Source organism: Xiphophorus hellerii, chromosome 8, assembly GCF_003331165.1.
Source record: "Xiphophorus hellerii strain 12219 chromosome 8, Xiphophorus_hellerii-4.1, whole genome shotgun sequence".
NCBI lineage: Eukaryota > Metazoa > Chordata > Actinopteri > Cyprinodontiformes > Poeciliidae > Xiphophorus > Xiphophorus hellerii.
In genome coordinates, this window is record NC_045679.1 from 13,113,739 (window position 1) to 13,141,382 (window position 27,644).

The 27,644-nt window shown below is 38.2% G+C and overlaps 1 protein-coding gene across 2 annotated transcripts; it reads right to left on the bottom strand.

Annotated features, from left to right (window-relative positions):
* Positions 1-80: 80 nt before the first annotated feature.
* sardh (sarcosine dehydrogenase) lies at positions 81-27,644 on the bottom strand. Of its 2 annotated transcripts, XM_032569428.1 has the most exons (22): positions 27,347-27,642; positions 25,647-25,836; positions 25,262-25,398; positions 24,886-25,064; positions 24,029-24,208; positions 23,397-23,520; positions 23,124-23,224; positions 21,109-21,213; positions 18,634-18,763; positions 17,664-17,750; positions 15,077-15,167; positions 14,808-14,949; positions 12,359-12,442; positions 12,162-12,275; positions 11,600-11,738; positions 9,647-9,760; positions 9,096-9,243; positions 5,836-5,929; positions 4,327-4,489; positions 4,040-4,208; positions 3,412-3,547; positions 81-2,561 (listed from the first exon to the last, which is right to left on the bottom strand). In XM_032569428.1, exons 2-22 carry the CDS (start codon positions 25,829-25,831, stop codon positions 2,433-2,435), a joined length of 2,751 nt encoding a protein of 916 aa, XP_032425319.1. In that variant the 5' UTR covers positions 25,832-25,836; positions 27,347-27,642; the 3' UTR covers positions 81-2,432. The 2 variants fall into 2 exon arrangements, with proteins under 2 accessions (XP_032425319.1, XP_032425320.1); XM_032569429.1 differs by lacking the exon at positions 81-2,561 and having other exon boundaries at positions 4,036-4,208; positions 27,347-27,644.

Consider the following 27,644-nt stretch of genomic DNA (forward strand, 5'->3'; position numbering starts at 1 on the left):
GATTACCTTCCGGACTTTGCCGTATTTGTTTGTTCCTATGAAGGTTTTATTTTTGAAAAGAAAAATACACAAAGTGCTTTAGGTTGAATCACATTTTATTAATAAAGAAATTCTCTTCAACATAAGTAACAAGTCTAGATCAACATGAATAATTTACTCCAACTATTTCTCTTTGCATGTTATTTAACAACTTTTTGTTGTTAAATAACAAAAAGTCATTGCTGATCTTTTGTTATTTAAAGCCAGCAATGACTTTAAATAACAATTAATTAGTAAACATTTTGTGCTTGATGTGCAGCGGCAAGCATCACTGAGATATACTAGAGTGATGATAAACAACTTATAAACCCATCCGGTGATTAAAGAACACCTTATGTTTCAAAGGCTCAGTTACAGGGTAAAGAATTTATTACATCAATAGCATTACTACTACAACTTTTACTCCATACTCAGTAACTTCATATTAACGATGTGGCTATTTGCTACTTCCTGTAGATTCTTGTCTGGCAAAAATAATCTTAATTATGAGGTAATCAAAATGATAGATCTAATTTTACTAACCTAACAACAATTGACCTTCTAAAAGTAAGGAAATAGAAGGATTATTAAGCAAGCCTATGGTAATAAAAATAACTGGAAGAACTGAGATTGAAGGCGACGATGACAAATGTTGCTAGAGTGAATGGCAGCAATTGGGAAAGGAAACCAAATGGAGTTACTGCAATAACCAACTGCAATCTTGCAAAACTTTTGCAGCTTCAGTGTCACTGATGCTGTGTTTTTATTATGCTAACCAGAAACTTCAGCCCTAGAATTTAATGACCCTGAACCCTCAACCAGAGAAGCTTCAATCACGATTAAAACTTGGTATTCTGCAGCCATGAATATTAGTCTCCAATTCTCTTACTCTTTTAAATTGAATTAGCATCTAAATTGTAGCAATTACCGGTAGTTTAACAAACTAAGCTGACACCTCTCACAGAGCAGCAGCCTCCATTCTTATAAGCTTAAAAACTCTTAATGATTCACTTTCCTTAAGAGTTATGGTTGTTTTTGTTTCTGTCTTGGAACATGAAAACATAACAGAAATAGATTAAAACCTTGAAATATTCTCTCTTAAGCCGTTTCACAAAGCTCCATTTCAAAGGATCAGAGTAATATCAAAACCTGAAAGCTTCCATATCGCAGCCATTTTCTTAGGAAAATTTCTACTTTGCTCATCTGTTTGTAATTTGACGCAGACTATATAGATGCAGGATGCTAAGTCCGGTTCTCAGACATACCAGAGAAAAGTTCTTACAGCAAACATGCAACTTAAGATACAGTGAAACTTTGATTTTAGGAGATTTGATGTTTAACAATGCTTGGAAAAGTTTTTTTAAAAGTGAACTATTTTATTTCATTTTTTTACCTCTGTGGAGATTTTTACTTGTAGAAAAAGAGCAGAGCTCATAGCCTGTAAGTACTTTTTAAAAAGCCAAATGGAGCAAAAAGAGCCTTTGTGGAATATTGTGACCCCTGTCGCATCATTATTAAAAAATATTCATAATAAATAGTTAACCTCATAAAAAATATAACTCAGCCTTTGGTGGGCATGAAGCACCCAAGGCACAGTTATAAAACTTTGAAGCAAGAAGCAGGAGGTCACACACAGTCAGTTTGCTAGATTACTGAATATTTTACCTTCAGGACGAAGCCTTGATCTCTAGTTGTTGGTGATAAGAAATATGAAAGAAAAAAACAGTTTTACTCTTAATTTAAGCCAAATTACATTAAATACTCAATTACCTGGGAAGCTGCAGCATTTGATTTGCTTTGTGTAAAAACACACACATGTATAATCTCTTTTCCAAGCCCTTTTAAGACTTCTTTGGTTAAGGACACTCTCAGTGCTTCACATAAAACTTTACAACACAGACACACATCTATGGTCATGATAATGAATTCTGTTCAACAACTCAGTGCAAAATGAGCTGCTACAGGAAGTAAGACTTTCAACGTTAAAAAGGGAGTCTTTAAAGTAATAAATGCAAATATCTGCACTAATATCCCCTAATGAATTGCTAGTTTGGCAAAAAAAAAAAAAAAAGAATTATTCGAGTAAGTTATGTTTGCTTCCTGAAAGGATAGTGAAGTTTATTTAGTTACAAAAACATTTTGTCTTGATAAAGTCTTGAACTGGTGGAAATTTTATGGTAATAAATGTATAAGAGCACACGTCGAGGAACAGTGGACCTGCTTTGATTTTGAACATTTAAATCATTTAAGAAACAGCAAATATTGTTAAACTCAATCTCCGTAAATGTCACTTTATCACTTCACATTTATGAAACACCATCAATGGCAGAGGTATACAATTGTAGTGGCAACTGAATGTGGAAAAGCAGCAGGTTGCATATTATTCTCTAACCACGGTGTTTTCACATTGGCGGTCACTCGTAGATTCCTTTAACCCGTTTATTTTCAGGGTCAAACGGCGATTTGAGGTGTGCCTTGGCCTTGTATGCCACTCCCATCCTTTCGAGCGTGAATTTGCCGGTTTTAATGAAATCGGCACTGACCTAGTGAAGGAAATAAAAAGATTTTGTTGGTAAGAAAAGAAAAGACATGTAAAGGGCTTGAGGAAAGCAGGAATGAAAGAGGGATTTCAAAGGATTCACAACAAACAGAAACGAGCAGCTTGGAAGTTCTGAACGCAGAAAGCAATTAAGCCCTTTGTGACTCGGCTGTCAGTTCCCTTGAAACACAGAAAGCTAATTTTCACTGACCAGCTCACATTTCCCTCTCAGCAGCCCTCCCTACTGATCTTCCACTCTGTCTCTCAGTCATTTACACAGTGAAACTAACACAGATGGCTGCCTATTACTTGAAAACTCAGAGTAGCACCAGGTTTTTATATAGAAACCTTAAATATCACTTGCCTGCAGCAAAGAAAATACCAACGCTTCATTGAAACAAAGATTTAACGTGTAGCAAATGCATTGTAGCCCTTTGGAGAATATTTTTTTACTTATCAGTTGGGTCAGATATATGGTTATCCAGCAAGATCTATTTAGGAAAATACTTAAGATAATAAATATTTAACATAACAATTTAGATTTCAATAAACATTCTTGTATAAAACAGTGATAAAAGGCTTTCTACAAGGTTTCCACATTCATGGTTTATCAATAATTACAACCTTGCTGAGATATTCAGCTTTATTCACTTCTCATTTAGTTCAGTTGAACTGAATGTTGTCCCACATAAACATTAAATATTTTAAGTTTTTCTTTCAATCAATCTGCTTTGGTCCAAGAGGGATAAAAGAAGTAATATGAAACTATGGAAGCAAGAGCAATCCCAGAAACCAAGGCTGGATAAGTCCAGCAGACCTAAATAAACAGGGAATACAATGTGTAACAAACTCACCACTCCTCCATCAGGGTTGTGGATGTATCCATAACCAAGAGTTTTGTCTATGAAAAAGCCATAGTCGGCTCGCCGGAGGTGACCAACAGGGACGCCGTTACGGAATATGGCCTCTAGACCGAACATTGGTATTTTTCTGGTGTAAAAGATTTAAAAAAACAAAAAAACAATGGTGTTGGAACATACTTGTTTCAGATTTTTGAAAAAAACATATAAAATACTTTCAAATTACTTTCAAACCAAAGATACTAAGGAAAAGTTGAAAATCTGTGTAAAGGAGTAATAACTTAATTTTTGGCTCATGCTTTCCTAACTGAGATTTCCAAATTTCTCTGTGCTTCTTTTCTTTTTAAAAAATATGATACAAAAAAAATCATTATCAATCTAAGGAAGATATTTCTACAGATTCAAGCTCCAACTTCGGATGGATCATCAAATAAAGTACGGCAATAAAAATAATTTTTTATGCCCGGCATAAAATACTAAAATGAAATTTGTAGAATGAATTTTCCATCATTTTCATGTCTGCATACTAATTTTAAGCAAAGATAAAAAATTAAAAAAAACAACTTTTCTTCCCATTGTGCTGAAGGCTTAATTCCTGCCTTCAGACAGAGGATCTACTGACTCATCGATGGTGAAACAGACGATACGCCTCCTCAGCCCCGCTTCCTTCTGTTTCTCCAGCGTTTCCCGGCCCTGGAACGGGATGGAGCTCTTCAGTTTGCAGGTGAAGGCAAGCCCCGCCTCCAAAGGTGTGTCATCAGGCCGAAGGTCAGCGTGCCAGTGTCTGTACCCTGAAGAAAGTTAAATTATGAGCATCAACACCTCCCCTCCTAAAACCGACTTTGTAGCGAAACAAATGGTGAGAGAAAATCATTATTTCAGCTGAATAGGTTAAATTGTTTACGTTACCCTTCTCTATGCTGAGAGAGTCGATTGCTCTGTAGCCTGAATTGATGATGCCATGCTTTGCACCGGCGGCCATGACAGCTCGGTAGACGGGAACACAGGAGTCTTTGGGAATGTGGAGCTCCCAGCCGAGCTCTCCGACAAATGACAGACGCATTGCTCGCACCTGGATGACAGGCCGCATAGAAAAGAGGGTTACAGATGAGCAGAGGAGGTATTTGTGTGGGGAATCAAGCTGCCACAACGAGGAATCATTTGTGCTCATTCGCATATCTAGTTGAAAAAAAAGAAATGAATGAGAGTCAGGGAAGAGGGTAAGAAAAATTTTGCAAAAATATTGACAGGAAAAGACAGCACACTCCACATGAACAGGAAAGGAAATGTGGAAGGGGACAAAAAAATGAGGAAAGGAAACTTCTCCAACAGTTCTCGCAGTTGGTGCAATGACAGAAAGTCCATCTGTCCAGTCAGGGATCACTGCAGGCTCCATATGCACATCTCCAAGATCAGCGTAGGTTAGTACATTGAGCACATGACCCTAACACACACCAGAGGCATGCATGCCTCACACACCACCACACTCATGTACCAAGCAGCAAAAAACAAACATACAGACAGAAGCACAACATGAAATTAGACGGATAAATGTGTATGCTTGCGCACCCGCTGCCGATGACAAGTTAGAAAAACAGAAACAGACAGAGAGAGAGTCTAATGAGCAGTGAGGGGGTGCAGAGGGGCAGGAAGAGCTCTGCTCACACAAACAGCACTGCAACCATTAAACTGTCACTGAGACAAGGCCAACAACCAGCTGGAAAACAACACAAGCGCCTCGCTTGGCACACATCCACACACACTCCTGCAGCGACGTATGAAGATGCAGATCGCAATCACCAGGACCTTGCATAATTTATGCAAGAGAAGGTAAGACAGACTGAGGATGAGTGAACATATGTGCCGCTGCATGAGTCTGTAATGAGTGCAATGCTCTCTCCTTTTAATCAGGAGGTCAGAAATCACAGGTCAAATCACAAATACCTTACAGAATTATTACACATGTATGCAATAGACTGGACTGTAACAGTTCAATTTAAAAAAGAAAGCACCAATCATCCCTGCTAAAATAGTGCAACATAGCAATTACTAACACATATTATATTATCTATAATAATTTGTCTTTTTTATTTTGATGCAGACCTAACCAAAATCATAAGAGTACATTTTTAAAAACACATTAAGCCTTAGCAGTAACTTACCAATGCCTCGTATACCGCTATGTGCAGGTATAAAACTTTAACAATTCGATTATAAACTACTGCAAATGTCCCATTTAATTAAACTAGGGTTTCCAGTTCACATGTGGACTGATTTGACATGTTAGTAAGAAATATCATTTATTCTTCCTCAACACAATTAATAAAGAATCTCTACTTAGAAAATCTCAAAAGTAAACTTTTACTCAAAGGTATGGGATTGGTATCTATGACTGAGTGTGATTCTTAGTGTTTTCACCTGATATCCTGCTGCGTTCACAAGCTTATGGGTAGAGAAGGGAAACGCTTCGTTGCTGAGATCTGCATCCAAAACATCTTGCAATACTTCTCGGCTGTTAAGGCAGAAAAAAACAAACAGTCACAAACTATGTTAGTCATTCAACCAATTTTTGACCAAATTAGATATGCTAAGTGTACGCAAACCATGGATGGTGTTTCTTTTTCATTCTGAAGCTAGATGTAAAGTCAGATACCAAAAATTGCTGGTCTGAGTAAACAAAAGAGAAATACATTGAAATCAGCTTGTATGATGAACTGGTGTCCATTTGGTCAACCCCCTGACTGATGACTAGTCAGTTAGAAACAAAAAAATTCAATCTATTTGATTGTTTCACACACAATTTCAAAGCACTGTCATTTCGCAATCATTGCTGATGGCTGAAGTTCGTTATTTCCACTTTTAGTTCAGTGTTTAAAGACAAAAGCAAGAGAAGAACCATGACATAAGAATCTATATTAAAGGAACCCTCATTTCCATAACACATCTGTGGTTCATTCAGGCTGCAAGAAAGAGGAGAGTGATATTTTCAGCAGATAACAGAAAAGCTAAATAAAGTACAGCAGAGTTACACCATTCAAATCCTTAAACTTTTCAAACTCAGTTAGTTATGGCACATGCACCTTGTTAGGTCTAGATGGAGCCAAGTTATGAAATATTTTTCTTCTTCCACTCTTCTTTGTGTTCTTTATCACTTCTGCCCCTCACTGTTTGTGACTGATAAAAAAAACAACAACAAAAAAAAACAATTGCAATCTGATATAACAATAGGCACAAATTGGTTCACATCTGCATATATTCTGTGCTATTGGAGTTACAAAGTTGGTGTAAAATTAAAAACAGGATATGCAAAACAATTATTAAAAAAAATTGCACAAAGTTGTAAATTCTAAGCTGTAAGTTTATTATTAAAGAAAAAGTTATTTGATTTCTAGGTTACTAAAATGTCTCTCAAACAGAAAACACTGGAATTATGAGAAAATACGCAATCTTTCCTCCTGAAAACTACACTGCAATCAATATTACATAATGATGAGTCAACACAAAATAATAAATATTTTATTTTGCACTGTTCGCCTCATATGCTTATGAGTGGGAAGACGGAGAAAGCAGCTTTTTAAGGATATTTTTCGCCATGGTGTTGCAGGAAGCCAGGCGTGTGGATATTTGTGGAATGACTGAGGTTATGCTTCTGCAGCTTTGTGCAAGTCCCTTGTTCTAGAAAGCAAGTGATGTAACAGATATAGAAAGATGTGGGCACGGACAAATATAAATTTTTATTCTTAAGCTAATGTAGGCTGATGTTTACCTCAAACTGTGCTCTAGTTTGCTCAAACTTTCTCAAGAGAATTAAAGAGCCTGGAAGCAAAGGAGGCTCTTGTTGTCGTTTATTTCTTTGTTTTGCCATTTAACATTGACTTGTCAGCTGTGCATGCACACGAGATGTTTCATAATTTTATCAATTACGCATACTGTTAATAATTACCTAAACAAGCAGCTGAGTATTAGTTTCACACTTTGAAACATGGTGCCAAGCTGCGAGAAGGAAAATCAAAGACTCCTCTCACTGGAGTGAGACATCATCGAGAGAGAAAACCCCAACACATCTCTGTAAACACTAAACACATCTTCTTGCTGCTCTAGCTTTACTGGGATCAATTTGCTTCATCAGGGAGCAAAACCATGACAGAGGAAGAGTAATTTTCTGAACAGGCAAAACATAAATATGGTACTGTGGAGAGGCAGAGAGAGAGACAAAACAAACTGCAATCTTGTAGACACAGTAAAAAATAAAAAAAAATCCACAAACAAATGAACTTGTCGTTGCTAGACTACAGTCGGGATTGAAGTAATTATTCCTGGCTTGACGTAAGCAGATCAGTGAGGAAAACCATGAAAGCAGGGGCAAGGTGACTCAGAATAGGCCAACCAAGCAGGAAGCAAGGAACAGTGAGAGAAGACAAACGAGGAGAACTATTCGATCACAGCAGAGGGAGAATAAAAAGGAACTGAGGAGAACAGATGGTAAAAAAAAAAGGCCTCCAGGAAAAGATATCGACAAATCCCACACAGAGAACAGGGGTGGACGGACCCTGCAGCTTCGTGAACGGGAAGAAGAAAGGCAGAGGGCAGAAAAGTGGGGAGGAGAGGAGGTCAGGGAGAAGGAAAAGATAGACTGAGGTGAGCACAGAGTGGAATGAAGAAGAAGTAAAGTTGGCCTGGCTTGCTCTGTGAGTAAAAGAACAAAGAAATGCTGGAGGAAGTCAGCACACACCTGGGCAACTGTTTATTCACAGCATTTTTTTTTTTTTTTACTTGAGCGAGTCACTAACCGAAGGTTATGGCTCCGGTAAACCACAGAGACAGTTCTACACGTAAAACACTGTTCAATCTGATGAAAACACATTTACAATGGAGGAGATGTTCACAATGAGTGAAAAATACAACAAAGACAGTAAGAAGGAAGAGAGTAACAAAAAATAGAAAACAAGCCTTTAAGAACACCTGCCACTTGGTTTTATCAGTCTTTGACATGAAAACTGATCAGTTTCTGGACATTCATCATGATGAATGGTAAATATAAGGACATTTTTTAAAAATAAATTAAGCTTTTATTAAATCTTTAATTTAATTATGTATTTCTACATTAAATATTTACAAAAATTCTCCTCTGCAATTTTGTATATATTTATGTTATAAAAGTAACTGGTGCCAGAGTTATTGGTACTGTGAATAATTCATAGAAAATAAATTTAACTGAGGTGCTTTTGCCCTGTGATGGACTGGCAGCCTGCCTGGAGATGGGCACCAGACCCCCCCACCCTGTCGTTTCACAAAATTACCCTGATGAGAACGTTTTGTTGGCATGTAGATCAGTGGATTAGTTCCTCCTTCGCACTACATTACTAAATGCTGAAGCATTTCCTCCTGTGCTGTAGCTTTTTGAGATTGAGATCAAGCAACTGATTCTAGCCTCACTACAGACGTTTTTTGTTGTTGTTTTAGATTACTGTCCATCTGTACTCTAAAATCCTGGTCCAATAGTCTTTTCTGCATCTTACCTACTCTGACATGCTCTTAATAAAAAAATAGTGTCTCTGTGATGTTTAGCCATCTTTACTGTTTAATGACTAAATCATAAATTTGACCTACATTATGATTTTCCCATTCTCTTAAGTAGGGATATACTACAGCCATTCCACCTTCTTTCGTCGTCCCACCTCTTAGGTCCCTGGATGCTGATCATCCCCATGTCTTCAGAGTGGTCCGTCAGCTGGCAGTGGAAGCCTTGGTCCTGAATAACTGTCCTAATGTGGTTCCAGTTGTGTTCGGCGACACCGCCTCCAATGGCAAGGTAGTATGCATCACCTGGAGCAAGAGAGGCCAGTAATTTGAGAAAATTAGGCATAGTTACCCAGCAGAAAAATACAACATGACTCTTTAGCTTCTCATTATATGTCGTATAAGGATACCAATTAACATCTTAAATAATATAACAATGCAGATGTAATCACATCAAACTGTTTAACTTCACTTTTTTCATTCCTTTATCTTCATGCTGTATGGTTACCCTAACCCTAACCCTCCTGCATTAATGCTGGCATCTGTGTGAAGATATTCACCTATGATTCTAATAAATAATAATTCTACCCACGTTCTCTCTTCCCTCACAACTCTTCACATTTTGACCAAGTTTTGTTTCAGACTCAGTTCTTTGTTTTGTGTTTTCAGGTGAAGTTTATTAAAACGAGGATGGCAGTCTGTTTCTCACCATCTGATCGTGGTGCCAGTGGCAGCTTGGCAGCGCCCGGCTCCAGCCTGCTCACCGTCAGGTCGGCCTCCGCCCCTCCTCTTTTATTCAACATACACGTATATACAGTGGAACCTGAAACACGCAAACACCTGTCAGTGAATACGTATTTACAGTGCTTTGCAACAGCATTCATGCCTATTGATGTTATCTTCACTTAAAGCTACAGTACATACCTTTCACAAAAATATGTTTTTTTATGTATTTGTTAAGCGGTGTATTTCTGCAGCTAGTACTGGAAGCACTGGGAGAAGACAAAAGTGCTCAATTTTTTCACAGATTATCTGACTTATACTTTACTATCTTGACAAAGTGGCAGTTTTAACAAATATGCAAGAAAAAAACATATTTTTAAATTAAAGTTATGTAGTGTGGCTTTAAGTTGGCAGGTCAGGAAAGGAAAGCATTAACCACAGAAATAGTCAAAAGATTACAGTAACTCTAGAGGAGCTGGAGAGATTCACAGCTCAGGTGGGAAAACTATTAGTGAGGCACTTCATAAATCTAGTTTTTTTATGTAAAAGAGGCAAAAAGAAAGTCATTATTGAAAGAAAGACTCAAGAAGTCCCATTTGCAGTTTGGCAAAAGCAATGTGGGAACAGCAACCATAAGAGCTCTGGTCACATCAGGGCAAAGCCCAACTTTTTGGCTAAAGCATCAAACTAACAGTCCACATGAGCTTCAACAAGCCGTACTAATGGTAAAACTTTGTGGAGCATTGTGCGATAGAGTTGCTTTCCTTTAGTAGGACCACAGAAGAAGTTGGTCAAAGTCAGTGAGAAAATGGATGGAGCGAAACACAGGTCAGTCCTGGAAGAAAGCCTGTTGGGTGGCAAAAAACTAAATCCTCTCCTATTGCTATTGCAAGAATTCATACATCAAAATTTGTGGCAAAATGTGAAAACCATTCAATGAGTATGAAGAATTATGTAATGCACTATATACAGTATATGTGCAGCCTTGAATATGTGCAGCTCAGAGTTGAAATATTTACTTCCCCTCAAAATCACCCCAAATCCATGGTTTATTTTCTCTCCTAGGAGCAACACACCATAAATAACTCAACTGGATGTTCTCTCTTGAATCTATGTATGACCAAAATTATTTTTTAAAATTATTATAGCACACCACTTCACAGGAAACAAGCTCAGTAACAGCCAGATGACTCTAAATATGTACCAAAGCATAAGTGGCATATTTTTTTGCGAAGACATTTGTCATAAAGACATCATCAAGAAAACCTCCAAAATCAAATAAATCTGTAACTAATTACAAGTGACACACATTTATGATGCGTCATCCATTTGCCAAAAGAATTAATATTTGCAGTCACGCTTAAATACATGTTGATGATGCCTTCATCAGCTGTAATTTAAAAGAGTGATTATCTGTGTCAGTGTTGTTAACAAATACAAATGTGTTCAAGAAGGATTTGTTTAACAAGGCTTGGGGGTATGAAATATTGGATTTAAAGGAAACATGCAGGTTAGTCTTGCATAGACAGATGCAGCTCTACAGTGCTTTGTTAACGGTGGAGAACTGTTTGTCCACACTGTCTGCAACCACGTACAAGCTAACCAAGTTGAAAAAAACCCCCATAATTTTTTGCATAATTTGCATCTTTAATCCATGTGCAAACTTCATTTTAAGTTAGAAAAACCAAGAGTTGTACAAATACAAACAGTTCATCTATAACTCAAGCTCTAGCCTTAAAGGGCCGGTGTCTTACATGTTTTAGTTGTGTCCCAGAACCAACACACCTGAATGAAAGGGCTGAATCACTCCCTAAGTATGTCCTCAAATTCTGCTGAGGCCTCGTCATGAATCATTCATTTCATTCAGGTATGCAGTGTGGGTGTGTGCACGTGTGTGCAGACAGGCATGTGTGCTTCTTCAAACAGTTGCCCGACTAACCTGGCTTCTTGTTGACATCAGCTGAGAAGAGCCAATCGGCTGCTTTCTTGGCATCTGGTCCGGTGAGATAGAACTTCCCAAAGTAGGACATGTTAAACACAGCGGCGTCGTGTCGGCATGAGAGACACTCACTCTTAATCTGCATTGAAAGCAGCAAAACTCAGCACACGTGTTCAACACACTCGCTGAAGGAAAATAATAAAAACACGTTGCCATCTTCTTATTTTGAAGAAGGCTTAATCGTGGTTGCATCATAAAGAGCAGAATTCATCAGGGGAGTGTAGTTAAAGGCAAAAACCACAGATTTCACTCCCAGACTGTCTATCAAGTTGCTAAATTAGCTTGGAGGTTTAAAGCTCTTTCTACATCATTAAACCCACCGCTGATACCCACCACCATTACTTGTTTATGACAGAAATTCATTCAGACTTTCGATTTTTCCACTCTGTAGACTGAAAAGCAAACATTCACACTCATCAGACTAACTTGTGTTTTGACAGAGAAAACAAGCCCTTGAACTTTTTCTGACTCCACACAAACACTTCTGCTCTCTGTAGCTTACCACATCGTGATGCGGAGGGAAGTCGAAGGTGTACTCTTTGCCCAGGAGTTCTTTGTATATGTAGTTCTCATTATTCCTAATGTTGTAAGCGCCGTAGTAATCGTAGTTTTTAGGCTTTTAACAAGACAAGCAAACACAGTGTTAAAGCATGGCAACTACAAGTTTGTGGTAGTGTGTGTTTGTTGCAGGAGCCTCACAGGGGCCGGTCCCTCTTTGTTGAACCAGCCAGGTCTCTCCCAACCATGCCTCTCTTGAAACATGCAACCTTGCTCTGTCAGCACCTGGAGTGATGAAATAAATACAAAAACAAATCAAATCGCTACAAAATATACAGAGGGCACACGAAGCTGAGAATATTGTCAATCTACTTGTCAGTATTTACTGAAAATACAAGGCAGTGGTTAAAAAAACTAAATATTGTTTATTTTGAAATAGTGAATTTTATGGGATATGTCAACACAAAGCAGAGAATAATTTCAAAGTGAATTGAAAATACATGCATCTCCATTTAACCCTCTTTAATCTGTTGCACAAAGTAAAATCCAACTAAATACTCAGTCAGACTGGGTTGCTGAACAGCAATTTTTATTCTCACACATTTCCAATTATATTTAGATCAGGACTTTGACTGGGCCACTAACCCTGCTACAAACCTCTCCACAACATTCACCTTGGCCTTTCTGCTGTGCTCCTTGGTCTTCATGCTCACTTACAGTATACTCTCTAGTAAACTTCAGAGGCCCTCACAAAACAGCTAACTGGTCTCCATTTACTTTTTATACGACTTCTGAAGGAAATTATTTGCACAAAATTGATCAAGCTATCTCTTGCAATAGTATGATTACTGATCAGGACCAACTTTAGTAACTTAGAGCTGCAGTAACAACATGTTATTCCTTGAGTCTATTGATCTGTCTGCATCAACAAGCTAATGAAACAAAAGGCCAGTTCATCCACTTGATCCAACACAAATGTAGACATAATGATTACTCCAGACAGTTGCTGACATTTGTTGCATTAAGAAAAGATAATGAAGTTTCTCCACTAATGGAGGAATTGATAAAAACATGTTGCACCACGTTTGTTTACATCAAGTGGCTGCAGAAACAGAGGAAAACTCTTCCTAATTCTTGAACACTGTTCAGATAAGATATTTTGAGGCTCTCCATCCTCCTTGCTAAAACTGACAGTCGCCCACAGTTGGTAGGTATGTTGTGCTATGCTCTCCCCCGAGCAGGCATCAAGCTGTCTGTCTTTTGCCAAAACGTCCCACACTAAGCTATATTTACCATCTGTGCTACCGAGGTGGAGAAAGCGTGCGAGCAGCAGTGTCAGAGATGACTTGCTGATGGTCTGAAATAACCACATATTGCCTCCTAAAAGTAGAAAGTCTCATTATTTGCACAGAGACAGCTTGCCTGCCTGGTCATACCTGAAAGGACACCTTCTAGCTATCGCGCATTACAACACTGTGTCATTTCAGATTTGAAAAATGGATACAAGTGTTCCCATTAAGGCAGGTTAAGCCGTCTTCAAAATCGAAGTTGTCAAGTATAGAATATAAGGGTTAGAATTTCAAACTATTTTTTTTTACATAGCTACAGTTTTAATTCTTTATGTAGTCAAAAGACTAAATTAAATAATTCCTCCATCACCCCTTTAGTTCTCATTTTTTGTTTTCATTTTGCTCAATTGTTTAATGAATCTCTGCAGAAAGCTTTATGTATGCCTGTAAAGTATTACAGAGGCTAAATAAATCAAACTTGGGACACAAATGAAACTTATGGAACCATAGCTTGTTCTAGAAAATTCATGCGTGCAAGTACAAGGTTAATAGTCCAACAATGAAAGTTAAATAGGCTCTTGCACTCAAAAAAAGTATGTCTCTAAGTAATTCTTTAGAGACATACTCTAAAGAATTAGAGTATGTCTCTAATTTAGTGTGTGAAACACGGCGGTGAAATCCATTAAGAGTTTGTGCAAGGAGAGAAACAAAGCTGAAAAACATCCACGGCTTAGCCACCAAAGCTGAGTGGATCATTTATAGTCATGCATTAGCAAATGCAGTCACTGCAGACCTAAGTTGCACCGCTTATGCCATCACTTTGAATCAGCCATGAGATCAAGAGGACGCAAAGAGAAGACTGAAGAAATGTGAGAGACAAACCCACTGAGAGAAACAGTGTCGGTGCTTGACAAGCCAAAATTACAGACAAAAAAAGAGAAAGACAGTTATGCAATCTATGAAAATAGTGGAAGTAATCAAACTTGACAGGAGATGCCCTGATGACTTGAAAGGGGTGAAATGATTGCTAACTGCAATATGACATTCCAGATAAGAAGTTTCACTAAACCAGGGAGGTGATAAGCTGAGCCAGCTTTTCATCACTGTCAGTCTCGGGCAAACTGGCAGTAAAGGAAATGGCCTGCAAAACTATTTGTCAATGCTTACTTTGAATCCAACCCAGATGGCCAACTTCTTAGTTAACTTTTTGTTCATTTTCTTTCTCATAAGGAGCATAATATGGAGCAAAAACCCAGCATAACTTTGAAGCAAGCAAGGCATCCTAACAGGAGTAGGACTGCTCATTAAAGTTATTTGTCAGTCGGTAAATGCTGATGAAACATGATGAATAACTGCCGTACCTCATGGAAAGGGTCCTTCCTCATGTTACGGCTGGCCAGTGGCTCATCAAAGGGAAACACTACAGAATAGTTTTTTGCATATGACTCATGGCTCCTCTCCCTGATCCAGCGTGTGTTGTCTGTCAGTGAACTGTGAAAACGTCTGAGAAAGGAGGGAGAGGAATTTAATGCTCAGTAAAGAAGTCGCTCAGACTTCAATACAAGCTGTGGCTCCCGGTGCCATTTGATAAAATGCCATTGAAGAGTCTTTTTAATGCATGCCTATATACCTGATGTCATATCCATACATGTCCTTTTCTGGCCGGCCATGTACGATCCACTTGGCGAGCTCTCTGCCACATCCACCTCCCAGCATCATACCTGACAGAAAAAGATAAAGAGGAAATGTTGGGAACATTGAAATTTTATTTAAGATCAGCTCAACTTTGCTGATTTGATCTAACCTAACAGTCTTTAGGTGAAACTTGAGCTGAAACCTGTTTGATTTTTAGTGCACTGGAGTATTCAATAAAATGGGGGGGGAAAAAACAGCAAAAACCATCTACACGTTTTGCTCTAAAGTACACCAACAACTATTAGTTCAGAAGTTGCGCTATCCACTTCATGAAGCTAGAAACAGATTAATTTTAAACTCATATAAAGTATTTATTAAAACATATATAGTATTTTAAGTGTAACCACAAACATCAATGTATTTTACTGAGGTTTCATGTGATAGATAATATAATACGCAAGTCAAATACATAATCTTGCAGCATAAAATCAGCAGAAATATGTTAAGATAAGTGGTTCAAGGTGAATGGAGACTTTTGTGAGGCATTCAATGTGCACACAAAACCCAAAAATTGTCTTCCACAAACTCAAATTCTCACCTTAGGCTTCAGGACATAATGCTTAGTTTGTTTTCTGTTGGCAACCTTTCATAAACTAGATATATGGATACAAAAATTTCCAGATTAAAGAAACCTTTTGTTTCCAAATGCAGCTTCTGTTGCTTGTGGCCTTTGAAGGCAAAACAAGAGAAAACCTTAACAAGCAGCCGAAGCTCTGTTCCCCTTTTCACCTGTCTGATGGTCCAACTTGTCAGAAAGACAGAAAGTCTCATTAATTTGAAAAAGAAAGAAAGCTATATTTTCCTTTGCCGCAGCTGCTGTGTGACATACGACTGAGCCACAGAAGACTGCATTAACCTTTATTCCAACGCTTGACCCCTGCTCAAAGCATCCCCTGAGCAATCTGACCTCATCATCTATCCAACAGCTGCAGTGTTCTGTTTGTTTCCAACCATTCACCAAACAAACGATGGCAGCCCAACGCTGTAATCCACCGAGTCCCAGAACTGCTGGGTTAATGAGCTGGGTCCCTTTAGCAGCCCCCTGCTTGTGCTGTGTTGCCTATAATTTGCATACGTTGCGAATACTGCACAATGTGCTGCATGCACAACATTAACATGCAGCAGCATTGGCAACAGAATCCCTCCATCATTTCCCCGCATGTCCTCTTCCTCCATCTCTCATCACTTCACTCATCTGCAGCCAGGAACTGTCAACTCTGAGTCTGGGAGGAAATCTGAACGGCTGGCAGGCCAGCTGGATGGAGGGATAGATGGATGGATTGAGAGATAAAAGGGAGGAGGGCGAGAGGAGAATGATGGAGTTCACCCCAGACAAAGTGGTGAGAACCAGGGAGGCGAGGTGTCACAGATAAATGTCACCTGAGATAACCACACCGACGTGCGAGTGTCTGCTTGTAAGCTCTCATGATTCTGGTTCCACTCATCCTGTCACACCAGAACTCTTTTTTTTCTTCCCTTTTCTTTCCAGGGTACCTCTGTAAAATTACTTCTTTTTCTGTAAGAATTTGTGATATTAGATTAGCAAATAAAAAAAAATGCTTTTGGCTTCATAAATCCCATAAAAGACTGACTTTGTAATTTAAAACCATTTTCCCTTTATTGTGTTTCATATTGTGTTTCAGTTTACTGGTGGAGTTGGATTCATTTTAAGATTTTTTTGTCCATGTTTACCACAGGTCCCAGTACATGTGGATGACTTTTACATGTTTTCTCATAACGGAAAACCGATTACAGCTACAGCAGTACCTAAAGATTTAAAGGAGGGAAAAACATCTCCAAATAAATCTCAACTTCAAACCATTTCTAGATTTTAAACAAAACAATTTCAAGAGCTATAAAATGATTTTCTCTCTCCCAAATGAGAATACTACTTGACAAAGCCTTACCCAGACTTAAGGTTCAGGTTAATGGACAGAACCTGATATTAATGTGCCAAAAGGTCACAGTATTATGTAATATGTGACAACAATTTACTGGGGCCCACTCAGAACTCAACTTTATTCCAACCCCCAGTCTTTTGTCAGAACATCTCGTGTGCGTGACCCTACAGCTCTCTGCAGAGAAAAAGCTTTCTTTCAATTGCCTATTAAAGCTCTTGCTGATTACTTCAGCCTTTACGCCTCCTCTCTCTGTCACACACTTCTTAGATACTGATATTTTTCCAGGGCGAATGTCAGAGGCTCAGTGCAGTAATGGAGTGACTTGTGCATGAACAAGACTGTGTATGTGTTCTATGAAGTGCTCTCTAATATTTATTTGTGGCTTGGCCATGTACGCAGAGATATAAGTCCAGGTCAAAGATTGTTAAAAGCATCCAAACATTTCACCTTGTTTTTCCTGCTTACCCATTTATGTTCTTAAAAAGTTTATTCAGCCTTTCATGCATTATTTCAAATTTCTCAAGGTAAAGCTCCGCATCAAGTATTTCAACAGTTAACTTTAAGATAAAGTTTAGAAAAATATCTTTTCTTTTTGTTTCTTTAAATTGATGCAGCACATACCAGCACTGTTGAAGCCACAGCCCAGGAAGTAACCTCGAACTTCTGGTGCTTCTCCCATCAGTGGCTTATGGTCAGCAGTGAAAGATTCTGATAAAAATCACAAAGTTGACTTTAAATACTGTCTTTTTACATAATTAAAATTCTGTGCTTTTTCACAACCAGAGTTTTCTGTCTATTGTAGCCTGCTTTATTAAGCATAAATTTAAAAGTGGACTATGAATTCACAGTAGATATTTCTCCAGTAGACTGGCTTAAATCATGCAATTATGGATGGACTGATGGACGGTTAGTTAAGTTGTTGACAGACATGGGGCAGTATGTATGGATGCAATGTTTGCACATAAAATAAAATACGTAGGTATTTCACTGTATTACAGCTACAGCAGTACCTAAAGATTTAAAAGAGGGCGAAACATCTCCATATAAATTTTTCCATTTTCCAAAGTTTATAGAAATCCTCTAAACCAGTGGCATCCAAAACCAGAGCAAGGGCCGATGTGCTGCATATTTTAGATGTTTCCCTCAGTCAACACACCGGAGCTATAAGAATGGTTCATTAACAAAACTCTGCAGACCAAGGTGATATGCTGAGGAAGTAATTCAGCCATTTTAATAATGTGCATCTCAGCAAGGACACATCTACAATCTGCAGCACATTGGCCCTTCAGGACTAGTGCTGGTAATCATTTTTTAAATAAATCATTTTGTGCATGCCTTTGTTTAATTCTAATGTTACTACCGTAATGTGTAGTTTCCTACTCTCCTTTTTTTTGTCAGATTATCAGGCCTCTCTGCTTAGAAGCTTAAAAAGGACAAATCAGGAACTTAACACCAATTAACCCTAATCTGTAATGAAAAGAATCCAACAGCTGCTAAAGGTACACTTTATTACTTGCCTAGACAAATTCATTGTGGACCCTATAATGAGTCCATAATAAATCATTATGTGCTAGAGTGTGTGAGTTTGTACCTGGTCCACAGACAGTGGACTTGATACCAGTCTGCTCCAGAACAGGAACTCTATTTATAGCTCCCTCGATATGTTGCATAAATACGTCCCAGTCCAGGTCAAACAGGCTGAAGGCAAACTTATCTGACACCTGGGAAATAAAGAAACATTGGGAATAAATCCAAACTCCATAACAGCAAGCAAGTCAAAGATGAAAAATGGAAACAGAAAATTAGTTTTTTGGGGATCCATTTTGTATTTTTCTTGTACCAAATATGAACTCAAATAAATTTTAGCGAGCAAAGAAATGTGAAACCTCTCCATTTTTATATCCCCCAAACAATACTTTTGATTCTCCCTACTGCCTTAGACATCACCCAAACAGCACAGTGAAAAAAGTTTCTCCTCAAGATGAATAACAATTCAATTTGATGCAGAGTTTAAATTTCCCTCAACCTAGGCATGGATCTGTAACCTAAGTGAATGTACAACATGTTTTCAAAAGGTTACAGTTTTAAAATGTCTAAAATTCCAAGTTGTACTGTTCCTATAATTCAAAGTCCTTTTAACGAGATGCCACAAATAAACCACAGCCTGGCTACCCAAGAAGAAAGTCCAGCTGATTAAGCAGCAATGATTAGCAGGTTAGAATCCCTGTCTTACTCAATAAAGAGCAGTTGAGCTTCATCTTTTTGCTTCTTTCCAACTCACTCACTATAAACTAAACCAGCGCTAAACCTTTAGTGTCTATTGTGTATGCATAGAAGCAGTAATCACCTCGCCTCCAACATAGATCATGTCAACTTAGATCATCTAAAAGGAATTTTGTAAGCCTGCATTTTTTCTGTGCACCAGTTTTATCAAACATACTTGAACTCCATTGGAGCATCAGGGGAGCAGCACAGCTTTCCAAGTCCCTCCCGACCCATCGGTCCTGCTTATCATCACGCTCTGCATCAATTCTCACTGTTTTCCCACTAATTCTCCTTTCTGTATTGCCTCTTTTTTTTCTCTCCATCCGTCTTAGACATCAAAGGAACCCTCAGCTACCAAACGAGAACAAAAGAAGCTGCCACCGCACAAAGAAATCCTCTCACACATAAAACCACAGAGGAATATGCAGACTGGCAGGCTGCAAAAATGGAAGAAACTGAGGAGGTCGAGCAAGAAGCAAGAAGATATCATCAAGGCCCTGAAAAAGAGACATCTTTTAATGTCTTTTATGTAATTGTGAATGTTACTGTTACAGGATTAAGTTGCTTTGAAAAACCAGAGATTTGTAGGGAGTGAGGGGCTAAATCCAACATAAATGTACAAAAGACACACAACAACCCTTCTAACACTGCTTTGTTCCCTCTGATGTTCCAGAACATATCCAATAAAGCAAACACATTTCATAGGTAAAACAAAAGCTAAACCCCTTTACATCCTCTAGAATCGGTGTTTAGATTTCTCAACTGGCTTTATTGAAATTTGAATTTTTAGAAGAAATACTTTGAAATAAATAATCCAATGAGGGCCACCTCTGATGCAAAAAGGTGAAGAGAGTAAACTTTTCTGGGTGAATCAGAGAAAAATCATTAAAATCACACGAGTTTATTGATCTTTGGAAAATATGTTGTGCTCTTGTTAAAGAGAATTCTTGTGGACAACAACCAAGTCCTATTTTACTTCCCACAATGGGTTGGCTTTTATTACAAGGGAATAAAGAGAAACTTTGAAAATCTAATTTTGTCACTTTGGTACCAAAAATGGAAACTAATTAGAATTGGTTCCATGTTAAAACACTTACAAACAAGTTCCTACAGACACCTGAGCCTTTAGTTTGTGTTGCTATGGAAACAGTTGTCTTATTTGGTAAAAAAAATATTAAATAAACTGAAATTAGAGCTTGCTTCAGTTGTTCATATAAAATGTCAAAAAAAATTAGAGTTATCAGTCTTTTTTGACCATTTCAAAATATAGAGACTATAATTCACTATTAGTTTAAAATAGGGCAAAACAATCCCTATACATAACATACAAATCGCAATAAACTTCCAGGACTGTATCACAAATTAGCTAATCATTTAGTAGTCACATGTTGCGGCTCTCTCTGACTGCAATTATGTGGTAACACTTGCTACTTAATGCAACAGAAATAGTTTTGGGATATTGTCAAGTCATTAATTAAGAAGCGACAACTAAGTTGTTTCATAGTTTAAAAAAGCAGACTTCAGCCAAAAGCAAGTTTTTCAATAAAGCCTTGCTAAAATAGAAATAATGCGTTTTTCTCCAGTAGCTGAATAGAGCACACATTATGTCTGTATTGGCTGCGAACCCAAAGTATGAAGATATAATTTTTTTTTTTTAAATATTACTTTGATGGAAATCATATATTTATTGCAACATTCACCATCATTATTGCATATCGCAGGTTTTTCCATTTGTGAAGAACTATTTGATGAGAGATCTTTCCAGACAGAATTCAGAACAACACATAATATTCAGGGTTACCTCCTCCCAGAAGATAGGATTTTGTTCATAACCACCCACAGACAGAGCGTCACCTTGGAGGCGCAGGTACACCGATGCGTCATGGTCCCTGACATTTGGCATGTTCTGCAAGAAGTGAAAAGAAAAGTTAAAGGATTCAGTAATTAGAGCTGAAATTAGTCTGAAGAACTCTCAGATGCAAGTCAAGGGCATCTGAGGTAAACTGTTTTCACTTGCAATTCCCATTTAATTGTTTAGTTTTTAAAGTTATTGTGAGCTTTCCTCATTAAAATACATTCTAGTAGGTAATACTGAAAATGTTTAAACTTAATAAAGGAGACGAAAGCATCTAAAGCTGTACCAGTCAATATCCAATACAGAAAATAAACAGAGAAAGGAAAAAATCTTTATGTAATTTTCCTCCTTTATTATCAAGTGACTTAAAGTCTCAACAGCAGTCCAGTTGCAGTGAACAGTTTTACCAAATGCAAGCAATTATAAAAAAGTCACTCAGAAAATGTGTAATATACCCAATATGAACAAAATAACACACTTGTAAAAGTATTCAAACTAAACTCCTGATACTTGGTGCAGTTGTAGTGTCTATAATGTTATGCTAGTTGCAAGCATTTCAACAGAATTTTGCTCAATAAAAATCTCAAATAATACTTGAACTATGACCCCAAGCTCAAGAGGAGTTAAAAAAGAGGCCTTATGGATGCAGAGCAGGACCAAAGAGCAGAAAGAGGAGGAGGAAAATACAACTCTCTCTAATGGGTAAGGATCAAATTCTCAACTCAAACTCTGCCCGATTTTAAAATCATACAGAAAAAGATTTGAAGAGGAGCTGCAAAAACAAATGAGGTGGATCATTAATGGTGTCATCCAGTACTATGTTACTATGACATATTGTCTTTGCTCAACTGAAATGAATTGAATTAGCCGAGCACTTTAATACCCAGCTCATTTGAATTTGGCTCCGATGTTTCAGGTTGAAATCAATCAATATGAACTAGTTCAGATTGTTTTTGTGGGAGCTGATCTCAGAACTATTTCTTGCTCAGGCTAAGCATGTGCAACACTGGAAACATATATCAAATCAACCTTCAAATTGTTTTACATTTTGACTCAAAGCTCCTGACATTACATTCTAAAACTGGACAGATGTATTGAACTCTCGTGTGCCAGAGCATCTTTCTGCAAAATCGTTTTTCATGTCAAAACCGTCTGGTCTGTATTCATTCTTCCCAGACTCCATCGACTTTTTGGGTACAAAACCAAAATACCAGCAGGCCAGCTGACATTTCAAAAGCTGCTCACGACAAATAACGAAAGCCAAACTGCTCCTTTGTCCTCTCCCTCCTCTGCACTCAGCTCAGTGTGGCAGCTCCATGTGATCAATACTGAACACTGTATCACTCACATAGATAAAAACATGCACAGACCTCCACAGCAGCCTCACAATGACAAATACAGACACACGGACAGCATGAAGCACTTGACCTGACAAGTTGCACACACTAGGGACAGATTCCCTGACGACATCTGTTTAGTGGGTGGGCTGACGTCTGTGTGCATGATGGAGAGGTAATGCTTGTTAAGCTTCTCTTAAACTATACAACACAAGAAAGCGCTGACAGCCCACTCTAAAACCACCAGCCTCTCAGGGAAGAGGATATATGAACACAAACTGCATTAAACAAGCAGAAGATGGACGGAAACTGCAGCGATACATTGAAGCATTTTACATTCCATGTCTCACGGGTGCTATATAGCGTAAACAAGCATAGCCAAAGCAAGCACAAATAATAATAGATACAAATTAACCTCTTTTTTTTCTCTCCTCCAAACACACCAACAACAGCCTGGAAAATTAGGAGCAGCAATTTGTTTGGTCACAGTGACCCCTGCTGGTCATATTAACCTGATACATGGGAAAGCTTCTACTTCCACACTTAGTGTCACATTGGCCCGGTGTTTGTAACATTTAATATGTCTGGTGAACTAAAGGAAATAATAATTAATAGAAATCTTACCTGTATGCCCTCTATCCTCTCTGTCACCACATAAGCATGATGCATGGCAATAAGAGGAACATTGACTCCAGCCATTTCACCAAGCTTGGTGGCCCACACACCTGTAAGTAACAAGGTTTACCAAAATGCTATAATCTTTTGTAAATGTGAATATTTGCAAAATTTTCCAATGTTGCTTTCTTTTACCTCGCCCAAATGTGTTGACATTTTTCTAAGCAACATAAAAACGTGCCACATTGTCAAAAGGATAGGTAAAGTTTCTCTGAGTCTTACCTGCACAGTTCACCACACACGGTGTTTCAATGGTTCCATGAGGTGTCTCCACCGCCTTGACCTTCTTGACCCCAAGGTCATCCGTTCGCACTTGGATACCGGTCACTGGGCAGTTCTCGATCACCTGATTCAGACAGGACAGTGTAGTAAAGTAATACCTCAAGACACATGACATCCAGAACTGTTTAAAGTTGGTCAGTCATTGTCCTCATTTAGTTTATAAGATTTTTGTAGGATTTTTGAGAAAGGGCTTCATGAATCCGTGAGTGGTGATTCATGAAGCCCTTTCTCCAGCTGCAGTCCAGATTTTGTGAACCTCCACCAAACTCTTGAAAGGGCTTTATTATACAATTCTATTAAGGATGCAGAATAATATAATAAAGCAAGCAGCATGTTCCTTGTGTGTTGTTTTCATTTTGTCTTTCCACTAAACTTTCCTTTAGTGTTCTTCAATCAAGAATTCTAAGTGTAGTCATCTTCTGCGGCTTTGTGAAAGGTGCCAGCATCTGTCTGCTGAACAATTGAAATTCAGCAGTGTTTGCATGATTCTGTAAATTGACATTTTTGTACAAAAAAAAAAATCCCTTTTTTAAAAAACAGCAAAACAGAGTCAGTAGATTAGCACAAATTACCGTGGCTCCTCTGGCTGTAGCAGCTCTGCTCAGGGTGGTACAGGTGCCTGCAGGGTCCATGGTGCCATCTTTGGGAACATACAGTGTTCCATACAGATCATCAATATTCATGAGGGGATAAAGGTCCTTAGTCTCCGCAGGTGACAGAACATAAGACTCGATGCCATAAACTTTACCCAGCTGAAACACAAATGAGAACTGACTTATTTTCTATGATTTTGAATTCATATTTTATGTGTTTTCGAACTTCCAAGATAGTTTTCTGGTAAATAAAATGCGATGGAAAGCTTGGGAAAACACAGATTGTGCACTCTTCCAAAAAAAAAAAAATCAGTTATACGAATAGTAAACCAATTATTGAGACATATAGTCTTGGGCATTTAACACCTTTATAGAAACTGATTATTCTGCATAAAAAGGTTCAGATTAGGTTTTGTACTACAAATGTCTAAATATAATTAAACTATACAAAGCTATTTCAAATTACTAAGGATCTCTTAACGACCACATGAGATAAACTCGCTTTTCTCATCTCTGTTTCAGCATCTTTTATCGGAAGTTCTTGAGAAAGACATTTACTCACCCCTAATTTCTGGTGAACCGTTCCCATTACGGTGAAAACCTTTAAGCCTGTCACTTCAATGTGTTTAAAAATTCTGTTTCTATAAGACATCTATCTGTACTGCTGTTGGGAAGCAGTGTAGATGAAAATTTCTGTCTGGATTTTGTTTAAATGTTTCTATTTAATCCTATGAAATCAAATATTTTATATTAATAAAACACTTATTACAAGGGTCCAGCAGTGCATGGCACTTTATATTACAGGAAATCAAGAACCAAGCAATCGCTGTCCATACCGACATGAGGCGCTTGTATTCATCCAGTCTTTGCTTGTTGGAAGCAATGAAGAGTCCTCCATTCTGGATCCAGCCAGTGTGGAGACCCGTTTCCTCTTCCAGGTCTTTGCTGATCACGTTCCTGGTGTGGGCCAGGAGCTCCACCTCCACATCACTGGGACGTAGTTGCCACAGAAGCCCTGAGAAAACACTCTGATGTGAGTTGTGTGATTGAATGCGCATTGATTTGAACATGGACAATTATCTTCTAGACAAAACCCTAATCTGGGACTGTTTTGGCGTTAACAATGAGGCAATCTAAATTCAGGCAGAAACTCTTACTTACACAACCTAAGACTTTAGATCAACTTGTTTTTATTAATTCTGTGGTAGTTACCGGCCGTATGCCAGGTGGTGCCAGCAGTCAGTCTGTCTCTCTCCAGCAAAACTACGTTGGTCATCCCCATTTTGGCCAGATGATAGACGGTCTGACAGCCGAGACTACCTCCTCCAATCACCACCACATCAGCTGACCTGACAGAACAGGAAGTAACTTTTAAAGCTGGGTTGAAACAATGCTAAATCTATAGTTTGTGTATTTTAAGAAAAAAAAAAAAATCAGCCTTGATATTTATTTGTATTAAGACAGAATATAAAGAGCTGAAGCAGATTAATGAAAATCTGCTAAACATAAGCACGAAACTAACTTTTCAACTGCAAAATTTACTGGCTGAAACATCATCTTAATATGTTAAACTCTCTGTCTGTCCATTCAGACTAACCTTGGTAAAGGCTTAGTGGGTCCTGTGGAAGCTCCTTCCTCCTGTTTGAGTGTCTTCTCATAGGGGACGCTCTTTTCACTGGTGTGTTCAGTGCCGTAAGACCGAGAACTTGTCCGGCACAGTGGGGTTACAGAGGGACGCACTGCTGATACGAGGCGCTGGACTGCACGCCCAATGAAGGCCATCACCTCTGTGACCAGGTTGACAAACCCAATAAGACATTTTCTTCCAAAATAAAATCTTTACGAATAATTTTATCAGTTCTGTCAACTTTTATTAGTTCTATCAATTCACCATGGGTTGGTTTCTGGTGTGAAGGTAAAACAGGGATAAACAGTCTGAAAACCAGAAACTGTTTTTGTTATGTTATGATTTAAGTTCTTACTTTTAAGAAGATACCAGAAAAAAATTTCTCGTGCTGAATACTGCTGACAGGCAGTGTGCAGCACATGTGGTGTTGCACACTGCCTGTCAGCTGGCTGAAAGAAGGTTGTAAACACCATTCCCTGCCATTTGGCTTCTTGGAAAAATATCTGATAAAAACAAAAACACCCAAATGACAATAGCATAGTCTGCCTGAATTATTAATTAGCTAATATTAGACTGTTAGTTTTGTGTTGCTATATAGAGAGAAGACAGCAGAATAATACAGCAACATAAAAAATAAATCAAAAGTAAATACATTTAGCAAGTGTGTGCTCCAGATATTTACATAAGACTTTGTGTCAAAATAACGGTAAATGTAAAAAAAACATTATTAGAACAGTATTAAATATATTGCTAACAATATTATGGTATTTTTCTCATCAGATTCTCATGCTGGTCTATGCTGCCTAGAAAACAGAGAAAGGTCTTCCTAGAGTTAGATCTAGTTTTTATATATTTATGCCTCAATTTAATATTTTTCTTAAATTAAATCATCTTATTATAAAAAATTTTAATTAACATGCGTGATTGGAAAATATTGTGGATTAACTTACATATAGCATTTTGTTTGGTAAAAACATTGAGGAAAGACCAACTTATCAGGCGTGTTTTAACAGCCCAACACATGTCAGCAAATACCTTGACTGACAGCCTGAAGCTGCTATCTGAGCTGAAATCCTCTATAGAGAGATTGAAACTAAAAGTGTGGTCCATTATCACAGCCAGTGATTAAAAGGTGACATACTAACACACGCCGGGTCGGTAATTATCATACAAGATAAATATGAGGTGGCAGATATTAGCAGAGTTCAAATTAATGCAGGACCAGGTGCCTGGAACTGGGCTGCTCCAGTATAAACCCAGCCAACCATCATTAAGGGCACAGCAAGCTAAGAAATATAACAGCAATATCACAGAAAAAAATAAAAATGTCAGGACACACACAAGAAAATCTGATTTAAGGAAGCTTATTTGCAAGCTCAATTTAAAGGAGTTTAAAAGAACTTTTGCAACAAAGTTTGACCTATATATTCTTTCACTTTACACTTTCAAATTAAGTGCAAGTTAATGTGTAAGCAAGCGATAAAGCATGAAACAACACAGTAGAAGCACCGTGCAGGTAAAGAAGGCTGTGAAACGGGAACGGCATGTTACTAAACTGCAGTAATTGGAGAAACGTGGCAAACAGACCATGGAGTCCAAACACAACAGCAGCGAGATGCACTGCACTCTAACTTTTTGTTGCAGTCCGGGTTTCCACGTGGAAAACTTACAATCGAGTCCGAAGGACCGCCCCGGAAAAGAAAACAAAAGCAGTCGATGCGAGGAGAAAAATTGGTTTAAAAGAATGTGCTGTGTGCAAAAAGGAGGGAGGCTGGTGGGTAAAAATGGCCGAATAGTTCCCAAAAAAGCGAAGCGATACAGAGGGGGTGCAGCGTGGGTTGGAGAGCAAAGCTGTCAGATAGCTCGATCTGTAGCGGGACAGCAGCTCTGAGTCCCTGCCTTCAGCAATCCCTCCTTCTTCCTTTCACCCTCTTAGATGAGCTCAGCCCACTGTGCCGAGCTGACTTC